This window comes from Mastomys coucha, unplaced genomic scaffold (assembly GCF_008632895.1).
Source record: "Mastomys coucha isolate ucsf_1 unplaced genomic scaffold, UCSF_Mcou_1 pScaffold22, whole genome shotgun sequence".
Lineage (NCBI taxonomy): Eukaryota > Metazoa > Chordata > Mammalia > Rodentia > Muridae > Mastomys > Mastomys coucha.
The window spans coordinates 115305733-115318897 of NW_022196905.1; the positions used below are offsets into that span (position 1 = coordinate 115305733).

General features: G+C 42.2%; 1 protein-coding gene across 8 annotated transcripts in view; it reads left to right on the forward strand.

Annotated features, from left to right (window-relative positions):
* The window catches only part of Atxn2 (ataxin 2), a 95660-nt gene that overhangs the window by 22393 nt on the left and 60102 nt on the right, over window positions 1-13165 (forward strand). For all 8 annotated transcript variants that reach the window (XM_031337724.1, XM_031337732.1, XM_031337729.1 and 5 more), the window contains exons 2-5: window positions 8052-8088; window positions 9704-9763; window positions 10197-10268; window positions 11150-11300. In XM_031337724.1, the coding sequence (XP_031193584.1) occupies window positions 8052-8088; window positions 9704-9763; window positions 10197-10268; window positions 11150-11300 (320 nt within the window). The remainder of the gene's footprint in view (window positions 1-8051; window positions 8089-9703; window positions 9764-10196; window positions 10269-11149; window positions 11301-13165) is intronic.

A 13165-nucleotide genomic window follows, 5' to 3' on the forward strand; every position in this document is an offset into this window, starting at 1 on the left:
TGGGGAGGAAAGGGTTTATTTAGCTTACTTCCACACTGCTGTTGATCATCAGAGGAAGTCAGGACTGGAACTCAAGCAGATCAGAAAGCAGGAGCTGATGCAGAGGCCATGGAGAGATGTTTCTTACTGGCTTGCTTTCCCTGGCTTGCTCAGCCTGCTTTCTTATAGAACCCAAGACTTCCAGCCCAGGGATGGCACCACCCACAAGGGGCCCTCCCCGCTTGATCACTAATTGAGAAAATATCCCACAGCTGGGTCTCATGGAGGCATTTCCCCAACTGAACCTCCCTTCTCTGTGATAACGCCAGGCTGTGTCAAGTTGACACAAAACCAGCCAGTACAATGTTCCTTTGGAAAGATGGTATAAGATCTCTGACAAATTGTTTTGTTTTGTTTTGTTTTTGTTTTTGTTTTTTCTAGATAGGGTTTCTCTGTGTAGCCTTGGCTGTCCTGGAACTCACTCTGTAGACCAAGCTGGCCTCGAACTCAGAAATCCGCCTGCCTCTGCCTCCCAAGTGCTGGGATTAAAGGCGTGTGTCACCACTGCCCAAAGAGAGTTTATTACTTTATGATTAATACAGCATTTTGTTGTAAGCTGGCCACATGTTATCCCTGTGTCTGTTTTCACCCATCAGTGTGTATTTGAATGGTCTTTGTGTGGTGAGTGACCTGCTGTGGACAAATGTGTGTAATTGTCTGCTTTGCTGACTCACTGCTTCAGTCAAGTTTTTTTTTTTGTTTGTTTTGTTTTTTGAGACAGGGTTTCTCTGTGTATCCGTGGCTATCCTGGAACTCACTCTGTAGACCAGGCTGGCCTCGAACTCAGAAATCCGCCTGCCCCTGCCTCCCAAGTGCTGGGATTAAAGGCATGCGCCACCACTGCCAGACAAGTTTTTTAATATATGCCCAGAACCTGAACTACTGGATCTTGTGGTCATTCTATTTAAATTTCTCCCAATTACTCTAGTTTTTATTTATTTATTTATTTTTTGATGTATATAATGCCCTTTATTAACTTCATTGATGTACATAATATATTTGTTTGTTCCTGACTCACGAAACTTACTCAGTTCCATTCCTGCTAAGTCCCTTTTCCCCAACCAACCCCCTCCTGTTTCCATGTCTGTTTGTTTGGCTTTTGGTGACCGCTGACTTTGATTAGAGATGCTTATGTGAGTGTGAGATGGGAGTAACTCACTGCAGGAAAGGCACTACAGCACTGCAGGTAAGACCCACCTCCTCCAGCACCTCCTCCTCCTCCATTCCCAGCAGTTCCCAAACAGGGCTGGGACCCTAGGATCCCATGTCCTGTCTCTGCAGGATTATGGGTGTACCCAGTCTTGGACAGGTAACCCTAACTGCTTAAGTTCTTGAACACAACTGCCATGCCATATGTGCATACTCTGGTCTTAAACTCCCAGTGCCCTCTCTTGTCTGGTTCTGTCTGAAAGGTGTGGAGTGATCCACATGCAAGTCTTGTTTTAGGCCTAATGCTCAACAGTCTCTCATTCTCTGCACTTGAACTAGTCATTAGCTTCTGACAAGGCAGAGAGCAGCTCTAATCTATAGGATGAACAAAAATATTTAAGAGATAACTTGATACCATGTCAACTTAGAAAACAACACTAGGTTGTCACCATATAGCCTGTAACTCTCCTAGCCATGGACTTTTGAGTAGCTTTATGGTATCAGATAGGCATGAATATTCTCCTGTGGAACAGGCTTAGATCAGTTAGAAAGTGGTTCCTTACCACCAAATAATGCCATTATTGTAACAGTGTGCGCACCTTAAATAGTGTTTGGTGTTGTGGCTTGTGGTGTTCACTTCTGGGTTACGATTCTGTTGAGGTTGATACATGTATTCCGGGCAGCTGTGAGCACCTTTAGGTAGCTATGAAAGCTGACCAGCAGGGAAGGCCAGACTCTGTCACAGTGTGCTTTGACTCACATCCAGAGGATGTGGTGTCTTTGTCTTTATTAGTAAAAGTTGTACTATCTAGTTGTGGTGGCAACAGAGTGATTGCAAGAACCTGACCAACAAAACTCTCTGCTTGATTTGTGTGTGTGTGTGTGGGAGCTGGAGTGGGACTGAGAGAGATGGGGGGAGAAGGAAAGGAGAAAGAGAGAGAGAGAGACAGACAGACAGACAGACAGACTATGACTGAATGTCTGTGTATGTCTGTGTATGTGCTCACAGGCCAGAGGGTCTTTGTAGAGCCAGGTCTCTTCCTTCCACTCACTTCTATGGATTGCAGGGATGCCTTTATTCAATGAGCTGTCTGTCTCAACAACTTCTGTATTTAATGATTAAGGAGTCACCCGCCTCTGACATGTCTGATATGTAGGTCAGTGATGGTAGGTGGTGTCAGTTCTTTGACACTTCGCTGCTGCATATATAGGACTGGGACTTCTTGTTTCCTTTTGAACTGTTTGTTCTGAGTGTACCGGGTTGCCCAGCAATTGCTGTGTAGTACTCAAAGCTGTCGCTATAGGCAGCAAAGAGTGATGTGCCTTCTGTCAGGGGCTAGTCAGTTTAGTTTTACTCATAGCTTTGTGGAGAAGCCACATGTTCAGGGATATGTAGTGGTGCCTCAGCAACCAGGAAAAGAAAACTCTTAGCAAGGGTTAGCTGTTTCATCCTTTCAGACAGGGAGTCACTGTGTAGCTCAGGCTGTCCTAGAACTCACCATGCAGAGGAGCCTGGCCTCTGCTTGAGTGATGGGATTAAAGGCATGTGCGAGTATGCCTGACTTTCACTCTGATCTTTTAGGAACATTCTCTGAATAATAAATGGAAGTAAGACTTGAGTTAATAATTGAAAAAGTGGAGGAAATCAGTGAGACATAGTTGTAAAATTGCATTTTTAATTTTTTTTTTTTTTTTTTTGAGACATGGTTTCTCTGTGTAGCTCTGGCTGTCCCAAATCTTACTTACTCTGTAGACCAGACTGGCCTCACTCACAGAAGATCTGCCTGCCTCTGCCAACAGTAAAATTGGATTTAAAATTTTGTATTTTTACTATTTTTAATTTTTTGTGTGTCTGATTTGGATAATGTGCATGTTAGTGTAGGTGTCCACAGAAGCCACAGGCATTATGTCCTCCTGGACTTGTAGTCACAGATAGTTGTGAGCCTCTCCATGTGTGTGTTGGACATTGAACTAGCGTCCTCTCTGGGAGAGCAGCCATCCTCCAGCCACTGAGCCTTCGCTTGCCTATCAACCCTCACTTTTTGAGACAAAGTCTCATTGTGTAGCCTTGGCTGGCCTGGGGCTCACTTAGAGAGGCCATCCTTGTCTTGAACTCGGAGACCCTCCTGCTTCTACTTCCTGGCTCTAATGACACCTTACCGGTGAATATCTTTTTCTTTTTGATATTATAGTAGGATTAAATAATTCCCTTTCCTCCCTCCAACCTCCCCTCCTATTCTTCATGTTCTTTTTCAAATTCATGGCCTCTTTTTTCATTAATTGTTGTTTCATGCATATATATTTATGAATATGAGTATATTCCTAAATATAACCTGATCGGTCTGTATGTTTCTCATATGTATGTTTTCAGGGCTGACCGTTTGTCATTGATAACCAATTAGTGTACACTTTCCTGGATAAGACCGTTTCTCTCGCTGTCAGCAGCATTCTTAAGTTGCCTGTAGTTCTTTGTGTAAGCCTTGTGGGTTTCTTCCTGTCCACTTTGTGTCTATCAGTGTTGTCTCCGCTCATGTTAAGGCAGCCATGTTGGTGAGACTTTATGGTTGCAGCTTGTGACATTACTAGGAGACACAGTCTCACAGCAGACTCCCTGATTGTTTGGTTCTTACAGTCTTTCTGCTTTCTCTGCTGCTGCAATGTTTCCTGAGCCTCAGGTATGAGAATGTTTTGTAGATGTATCTACTGGGACTGGGCTCATAATGCTGCATTTTGATAGGCTGTATGTTTCTGTAATAGTTTCTCTGTCTGTCGAAAAGAGAAGTTTCCTGAATGAGGTGTAAGTTCTACACTTATCTGTGGGTATAAGGACAAGTTTCTAGAATTGAGTTAGGGGTTCTGCTCTTTTAGTAAAGAACTGTAGTTCTCTAAGATACGACTTCACTAGTACTGAGTAGTTGGCTAGGTTTCCAGTACCAGGGCATGGTTTTTCTCTTACTGAGTGGATCTTAAGTCCAATTAGAGAGTTGTTGGTTACTGCCAAAGGATGCCACAACTGTACCCTTAGGGTGATTGTGTCATGCTGGTCATTGTTGTGGTTTATAGGCATCATAGCTGGGTAGGGTTAGAGTTAGATTACTGGTTGCTTACCTCCTTTGTAAACTTGCACAGTGGCACCGTGAAAGCTAGTCCTTAGGGTGAAAGCATTCAGGTCAACTCTAGCTCCAGTACCTGTGTGTGGGTCCTGTCTCTAAAATACATGGCGTCTTCAGCAATAGAAACTTACTTAGCCCTGTGGTGGCACACGCCTTTAATCCCAGTACTTGGGAGGCAGAGACAGGCGGATTTCTGAGTTTGAGGCCAGCCTGATCTACAGAGTGAGTGACAGGACAGCCAGGGCTACACAGAGAAACCCTGTCTCTAAGAAACAAAAACAAAAAAAGAGAAACTTATCTCCCACCTCTCGGGGTCAACCAAGGACAGTAGTAATAGGCTGTATGTTTAGGAGTCTGGGTTTTTTGTTAGGTTGCCTTTGGCTCTTGGAGAAAGTGTTGTCAGCTCAGATGAGAAAAATTCATTGAAACTATGTATGTAATACCCTCTTTCCTCCTCTGTTATTTAACCCTCTAAAGATCCCCCCTTTACCATTTCACTACTATGACTGTCTCTTGCTCTCCTTCCCCATACCCGGTCAATGGTTCTTTTTGTTGTTGTTTGTTTGTTTTGTTTGTTTTTTGAGGCAGGGTCTCTGTAGTCCTGGCTGCCTTCAGATTCACTGTGCTGATCCTGCTAGCCTGATAACAGAAATCCTCCTACATGTGCATTTTAAGTGCTGGGATTAAAGGCATGTACCACTACACTGGCTTCAATGGTTCCTTTTTACTTTCCTGGTTTCTGAAGTTACTCCAGAATATACTCACATCTGAAGATTTGGAACCTGGCTTTTTTTAGTGCTAAGATTGCAGGTGTGTGTCACTGTATCTGATTTTGTGTGGTACGGGGGATAAAACCAGGGCCTGTTACACTAATTCAGCCTGGCTTTTAAGTCTTAATTGTAAAGTTTGAAGGGTGCCAGGAAGTTCTTGGGTTATGATTCCTAAGGGAAAGAAAGCATAGCCCAGAAGCAAAAGCTTGGGTGTAGATTAGGTGCACCTAGTTGCAGCAGGACTTTACTGCATGTGAACTGGGTTGGGTGGTTTGGGTCAAGGTTCATGCCCATCAACTGTAAAACAAGTGGTTGATCAGAGTCCAGTGCATAACATTGTGCTTGGTTCATAGCAAGATCTGTGACAAGAGCGGGTTCTTAGGCTTTTAGATTTTTTTTTTTTCTTTTCTTTTCAAATAACTCCTGACTGGAATGTACAGGTCAGAGGCAATGAGAGTTTTCTCCTTCTACTATATGGGTTCAGAGGATGGAACACAGGCTTGGTGGCAAGTGCGTTTACCTGCTGAACCTGTTCCAGGTGCCAGGAACATTTTTGCAATGTGGGAAGCTTAGGGTTCTAGAATCTCTGAAAGAAATGAGCAGTCATCCAGCCGAAGCCAGCTTTCTTGAGTGAGTGAGGTGAAGAGACAGGGGGAGAGACTAGGTAGTGGGCTGCCTTGGGGCTCCTGCTTCTGTGCTACCGTGATTGGCAGCCCTGCTCTAGGCTTTCAGCTAGTTATTGAATCTTCAAATTTTGACTCAATTGGAGTGTGTGGCTATTGTATTAAAATGGATTTCAAGGGCTGGACAGAAGGCCCAGTGTTTGTTTTCCAGCACTCATATGGCTGCTTATAATTTTTTGTAACTCCAGTTCCTGGGGATCCAGTGTCCCCCGCCAGGCCCTGTGGGCACCAAGCATGAACAGGGTGCACAGACATATAGGCACACATAACGTTTTTGTTTGTTTGTTTGTTTGGGTTGTTTTGTTTTGTTTTTTGAGACAGGGTTTCTCTGTGTAGTCCTGGCTGTCCTGGAACTCACTCTGTAGACCAGGCTGGCCTCGAACTCAGAAATCCACCTGCTTCTGTGTTTGTTTTTTTAAAACGACTTTAAAATGGGATTCCAGGAGTGTTGTTCCACAGCATGAAGAACAGAAGTGCAGACTTTCTTGTTATTCAGAGAAACCCAATCTTTCCTTAGAAGAAGACGCACAGATTCTAGACTTGCAGATTGAACTAAGAGTGGATGGAAAGAATTGGGGAAACTACCAGCAAGGACTGTGCATCATGGCTTTTTTTCCTTGTCATTCTCTAAATAATACAGTTGTGTATATATAGCATTTACATTTGACTAGATAGTAAATAATAAACGAGGTATGTGGGTCATGCAAATACCATATATGTGATTTGAACATCATTGAATTTTGGTTCTGATGGGATCTTGGACCAGTCCCCTAGAGTACAGAGGAACAATGGTATTGTTTATTATGATTCAGTTCACTTGAAAATAGTCCACATTACAAGGCACCATTTGATAGCAGTAAACAACATAACATAGTTTTATGTTGTGTAATGTGGGGTTTTTTCTTTGTTTTTTTCGAGACAGGGTTTCTCTGTGTAGCCCTGGCTGTCCTGGAACTCACTCTGTAGACCAGGCTGGCCTCAAACTCAGAAATCCACCTGCCTCTGCCTCCCAAGTGCTGGGATTAAAGGTGTGCTCCACCACCGCCCGGCTGATGTGGGTTTTGTTTCTGCAGTGCTGGAAACTGAGTTTAGGGCTCAGAAACATTAAGAAAGCATACTCTACCACTGAGCAATGTTCCTAACCTGCTAGCTGAGTTTTATGTACTCTAGCTTTTCCAAGGGAGAAGGTTGGTAAGGAAAAGACTTGCTGGACAATTCCTGACTTTTGACAGTGTAGCCCAGGCTAGCCTCAGGTAAGGAAACTACTACCTCAGCTGGGATTACAGCTGTGGGCCACCAGGCCTGTGATCTCACAGGCTACATCTGACAGAGACATGTTATTTAGAAGTAAAAGTGTTTAGAATTAGCTGATGTTTAGACATTTATTTACTTACTGTGTGTGTGTGTGTGTGTGTGTGTGTGTGTGTGTGTGTGTGTGTGTATGTGTGTATGTGTATGTGTGTGTCTCCCAGTATACATGGAGTGCTCAGAGGACAATTTGTGGAAGTTGATTCTCCTGTGGTATGGATCCTGGGGATTGGATGCAAGTCTTTAGGCTTGTAGCAAGTCCCTTTTCCTTCGGAGCTTTCTGAAAAAGCCCTGTTTTAACTTATTTTTGGTAGTTTTTTTCTGCAGTTATAAATGCTTAGCTACTCTTAGAGATGGGGAGAATGAGAGCTGATTGAGTGTCAGTCAGCCATGTTGATCACAAGCCTGTGCCGCCATTCCTACCTTCTGAGAGCACTGCTGCTGTGTGTACCACTGTCCTTCAGTGGGTTGACTGGGGTGTGGAGACAAGGTGTGCTCTCCAGTCCTGGCTGAGCTCACACCATAGCATCCCACAGCTTCAGTCTCTGAAGGGTGAGTGTAGACACGTACCACTAGACCCTGCTAGGCTGTCTTCACTCTTCTGTTATGCATTTGTTTTTGTTTATTTATGTTTTAGGGTCAAGGTCTCAGTCAGCTCCAGCTATCCTGGAATTCACTGTGTACACTGTGGAAATCACAGACTGCTGGCTTCCGTCTCCCTAGAGCTGGGATTAAATGCCTGTGGCACTCCGCCTGCCTCACCTATTTGGTTTTGATAAAACAGCAGTCTTGTCTTTTCTTCCCTCTTTGTGGCAGTCTCTCCCTGGTCGGGTAGCACAGCCACTGAGATTTCCTGTCACACTGTATTAGATGGCCCTTTACAGTCAGCCTGGCCTGGGTTTGAGTAGAGTTATAAGATTATATTTTGTGTACTCATTATTTTAAGTAAAATAAATTGTATTTAATAAAACAATGTTTAATCTTTGCAGAGGTCGGAACAGTAGCAAAGGACTGCCTCAGCCTACGGTGAGTAACTTTAATGTTGTTTGGACAAATATGTAAAGTGTGGTTTCCAACCATAGACTCTGATAAAGCAAAGAATTAAATCTTGAGTTGTACTACAGATAATCTATAGATGTGTCAGTTTAATACAAGGTTTTTGCTTCTGAGTTGTTTTTCGGGAAGGCCTCTGAAATGTACAATTTTCTGTTAATAGTATTTGTGGCTTATATAATACTGATACCATGTCAAATGTTTTGATGTACCAGGACCAAAGTTTGCAAAGTTCTTTGGGCTTTTTGTTAGGATTAATGTGCTGTCTATTTTAACTCATTTCATTTTTTTCTCCTTGGAAAACACCTTCTGGTGTGACATTTTCCAATTTTTATCAGTGAAGTTCCTCATGAGAAGCCACCATTTATTGATGTTTTTTTGTTTGCTTGGTTTTTTTGAATTTTTTGAGATAGGGTTTTCTCTGTGCAATCCTAACTGTCTTGGAACTTCTTCTGTAGACCAGGCTGGCCTCAAACTCAGAGATCTGCCTGCCTCTGCCTTCTGATTGCTGAGATTAAAGGTGTGAACCACTACCACCTATCTGTTTTTTGGGCAGGGGGTCTACTATGTAGTCTTGGCTTCTCTGGTACTTGCTATGTAGACCAGGCTAACCTCAAACTCATAGAGATCTGATTGTCACTGAGGTTTGAAACCTGATCTTTATTGCTCAGGTTATCTTATTAAGAGTCAGGTGGTCATATCCTGTGCAGTCCAGCCTGGACTAGTTTTGTTGCCTTAATTCAGATGTGTTGAGAGAAGCTGATCATGCAAGGTGTACTCTGCTCACCACTTCTCTTCTTTGTTAAGATGTACTGTACCTCTTTAGGACATGGGTTGTGAGGCCTTTGCTCACTACCCAGCTACCCTTGGTGCTCAGGCCCTGCCATCCAGCTTAGCTACTCTCTAGCCTAGATGATGTTTGGCTCTGTTATGGTTTATATTTAGTTTTATTTAGTGTGGGGTAGTGGGTGCACCATGGTGCAGGTATGATAGTCAGAGGACCTCCACGAGGGGACTGAACTCAGGACGTCAGGCTCATGTGCCTATCTGAGGGTGTGTGTGTGTGTGTTGAGACAAGGACTTAATTTGTATCCTGGCTGGCCTGAAAACTTACTGCGTAGACCAGTATGGCCAGGAATTCACATAGATATCTACCTGCTTTTGCTTCCAGAATGCTTGAACTAGAGGTATTTACAAGAATGCCTGGCTGTGCATACAGTTTTAAAAGTTCATAATCCTACAGCCACTACTGCACTTGAGACAACACGTTTCTCTACCTGGCAGCTAGCTGTGCAAAACACAGACCCCCTACAAACGTTGATTTGTCTTCTCCAGAGGTTTTTGCTTTCTCACATGGAGGTCTGAGTCTTCTGTTTTTGTTTTATGTCATAGTAAGTATTAATGAAATCGTTGTTTGATTTAATTGTTTAAAACTCTGCCTTTTTCTCATAAGGAAATAAAATGTGATAGTAACCAACTCTTTCATGCATTACAATCCAACTATCTTAGAGCTAGAGAAGTTTAGCTTTAGTATATAGGCAAGTGCAAGGGCCAACTTACAATAATGTTTATTTTTCACACATTCCAGATTTCTTTTGATGGAATCTATGCAAACGTGAGGATGGTTCATATACTTACATCAGTTGTTGTAAGTTACCTGATTATTAGGGATAAATTCCTTTGGGGTGGGATATTACAGGGAGTTAAAATATAGATAATTCTCAACCTAATATTACTAGGCTATATGTAATAAAGATTTTAAAAATACGTTAGAATGTTATTCAGTTAATTATAACTCTTGCTAACCCTGTTGCATGTAAAATAGTGTTTATAGCTGCTGGTCTTTTGTGTAATATTTTGTCATCTAATGGTAGCGGGGACAGAAGTGTGTAGCTTTAGGATTCAGTTTATATTCACCTTGGAGTTTCCTGTACTAATAGACAATCGGGTATAATGTTAATGTGCTGAAACTTGATCATTGCCGGTCAATATCCAATCCTGAATGAGACCTTACAGAAAATGAAAGGAGGACACTGATGATGGGGACCACATTCTTTACTCTTTTAAATTGTATCTTTTAGGGATCGAAATGTGAAGTACAAGTGAAAAGCGGAGGCATATATGAAGGAGTTTTTAAAACATACAGTCCTAAGGTAATTCTTACTAATTATTAATTAATTCTTCCTGTCGATTCCTGAGCGTTTCTTGTCATAGGCTGAGCTGAGTGTGGAGTTGGCAGTTGAGCTCATGAGAATGCTTTCCTGATCATCACACTCTCTACCTGTTTTTTTTTTAAAGACTTATTTTATTTATATGAGTACACTGTAGCTGTCTCAGACACACTGGAAGAGGGCATCAGATTCCATTACAGATGGTTGTGAGCCATCACATTAAAGAGGGTCATGTGGAACCGGGCATTGGTGGCTCATGCCTTTAATCCCAGCACTTGGGAGGCAGAGACAGGTGGATTTCTGAGTTCAAGGCCAGCCTGGTCTACAGAGTGAGTTCCAGGACAGCCAGAGCTATATAGAGAAACCCTGTCTAGAAAATACCAAAAAAAAAAAAAAAAATAAGAGGGGCATGTGGTTGCTGGGAATTGAACCCAGGAATTTTGGAAGAGCAGTCAGTGCTCTTAACCACTGAGCCATCTCTCCAGCCCTCTCTACCTGTTTTTAATAACCACTTATGTTTTTCTAATAACAAATTCTTACTATTTCAGTTTGTGGATCTGAAAATATTGTATGTACTTATGATATGCAACAATTTTCAGACATTGTGAGCTAGAAGAGGGATGCACAGAGTTAGGTCTCTTCTTTAACATTAGTGTGTTTCAGATACACTGTGGTAAGAACAGCTTTTAGATTTGAGGATTTCTGTGTGGTGGGTGCATGACAAGTCTAAGCAGGATGTGATAATCAGGTTTTCTCAAGATGCTTTTGCCATAGGCATTACAAAGAAATGGCTTTGATGAGCTAAATAGTCCTATAAATACTATTAATGAATGTTTTTAATGTTATGAATCTTTTTATTTTAGTGTGATTTGGTACTTGATGCTGCACATGAGAAAAGTACAGAATCCAGTTCGGGGCCAAAACGTGAAGAAATAATGGAGAGTGTTTTGTTTAAATGCTCAGACTTCGTTGTGGTACAGTTTAAAGATACAGACTCCAGTTATGCACGGAGAGGTAGGCTTGGGTTTCTGAGATCACCCTAACCCTGGTGTGATAGGCTCACCCTGGCAATAGTTCTCTAGCACCCGTACAGATTTGGTTTCCCTCAACCTCACACAGGATCTTGCTATGTGGCTTGGGCTAATCTTGAGTTCTTTGGTTCTCCTGCCTTTGCATTTCTAGTGCTAAGGTTGTAGGCCTTTGCCTCAAGACCTAGGAATGAGATTTTCTTTCTTTTTCTTTTTCTTTTATTAGTGGTATTTTTCTAGAATAGCTTTTTTAAAAATCTAATAAAAATGGGAGTTTTAATGCATTTTTGTTAGAAAATATTTAAAACTTAAGTGGAAAATAACTTGGTACTTTTAGAAGCATAAATATATAATTGCAGTATGCACTGTTTGAAAAACGTTATTAGATTTTATTTTATGTATCTGAGCATTTTGCCTGAATGTATTTATGTGTACCGTGGGCATGCCTAGTGCTACTGAGGTCAGAAGACGTCAGATCCCTAGGAACTGGGAGTTCCTGATGGTTATTAGTTCACTGTAAGGGTACTCCTACCTACTGAGCCATCTCTCCAGCCCCAGTATGCATCCTGTTAACATAATGTTAGCCAGTAGTAGCTCACACCTGTAAGCCTTGGGTTCAGAAGCTCTGTCTGGGCTGGGCTGATCAGTGGGGACCGTCTCAAACAGAATGCTGTTGTGGGTGTGGTTATATATTCTGAGAATTTAAATATGCTTACATATGTGTGTATATGTATGTGTGTGTGTGTGTGTCCCCTACCTGTTGCCAGTGTTGATTAAAGAGGGGCTTGTGAACATTGGTCTGTAATCTGGAGAAGCACTTGGTAGCACTGGGGAAGGACCTTTGCAATTAAAACATTCTTGAATGATAGATTGTCATTAGCTACAGTTGATTTAGATTGTCATTAACTACAGTTGGTTTTCATGCTTCAGTCAGTGCTAATGGCGTTTTGTTTTTTGGTTGAAATTTTCATACCGAAACTGAGGCACAGGAAATTACAGTGCTCCCTCCCCCCCTTTTTTAAAGATTTATTTATTTATTTTATGTGTATGAGTACACTATAGCGGTACAGATGGCCATGAACCATCATGTGGCTGCTGGGAATTGAACTCAGGACAGCCCCGCTCACTCTGGCATAATACACTGTAGCTGTCTTCAGACACACCAGAAGAGGGCGTCAGATCTCATTATGGGTGGTTGTGAGCCACCACGTGGTTGCTGGGATTTGAACTCAGGACCTTCGGAAGAATAGTCAGCGCTCTTACCTGCTGAGCCATCTCGCCACCCCCTTTTTTTAAAAAAAGACAGGATTTCTCTGTAGCCCTGGCTGTCCTAGAACTCCAAGATCTGTGTATCTCTGCCTCTAGAGTTTTGGGGATTAAAGGTGTGTCACAACTGCCAGCTGTTAACAAGCTTTCTCAACACAATTCTCCCATTACTTTTTTGGAGGGGAGTAAGGGGGTCAGGGAACGGGACCTATATTTGAAATTCCTTAAAGAACCTTCAGTCACCCACGAAGGAGACAAATGCTTTCTTAGTTGCTGTCTTTAGAATCAGTTTTCCTTATACCTTGAAATATCAAATAATATGTTTATGCTCTTGAAAGATTTCATGTTTTTAAATTTTAAGAGTGACTTTAGTCATTACACAAAGGGGGAGACCAAACTGTGAGTGTATGCACAGCACTCTGAGGAGAGGGTTGGTTGTAGCAGAAACAGCAGTTATTGGCTATTCTACTGTGTTTGCAGTGTGCTTGTTTTGGGAGTGCTGTGGACCAAGTGTAGGATACTATCTGCTAGTTGACCATGATATTGTTGTACCCTCACCTTGTTTAAGTTGTTATAGTGCTAGAA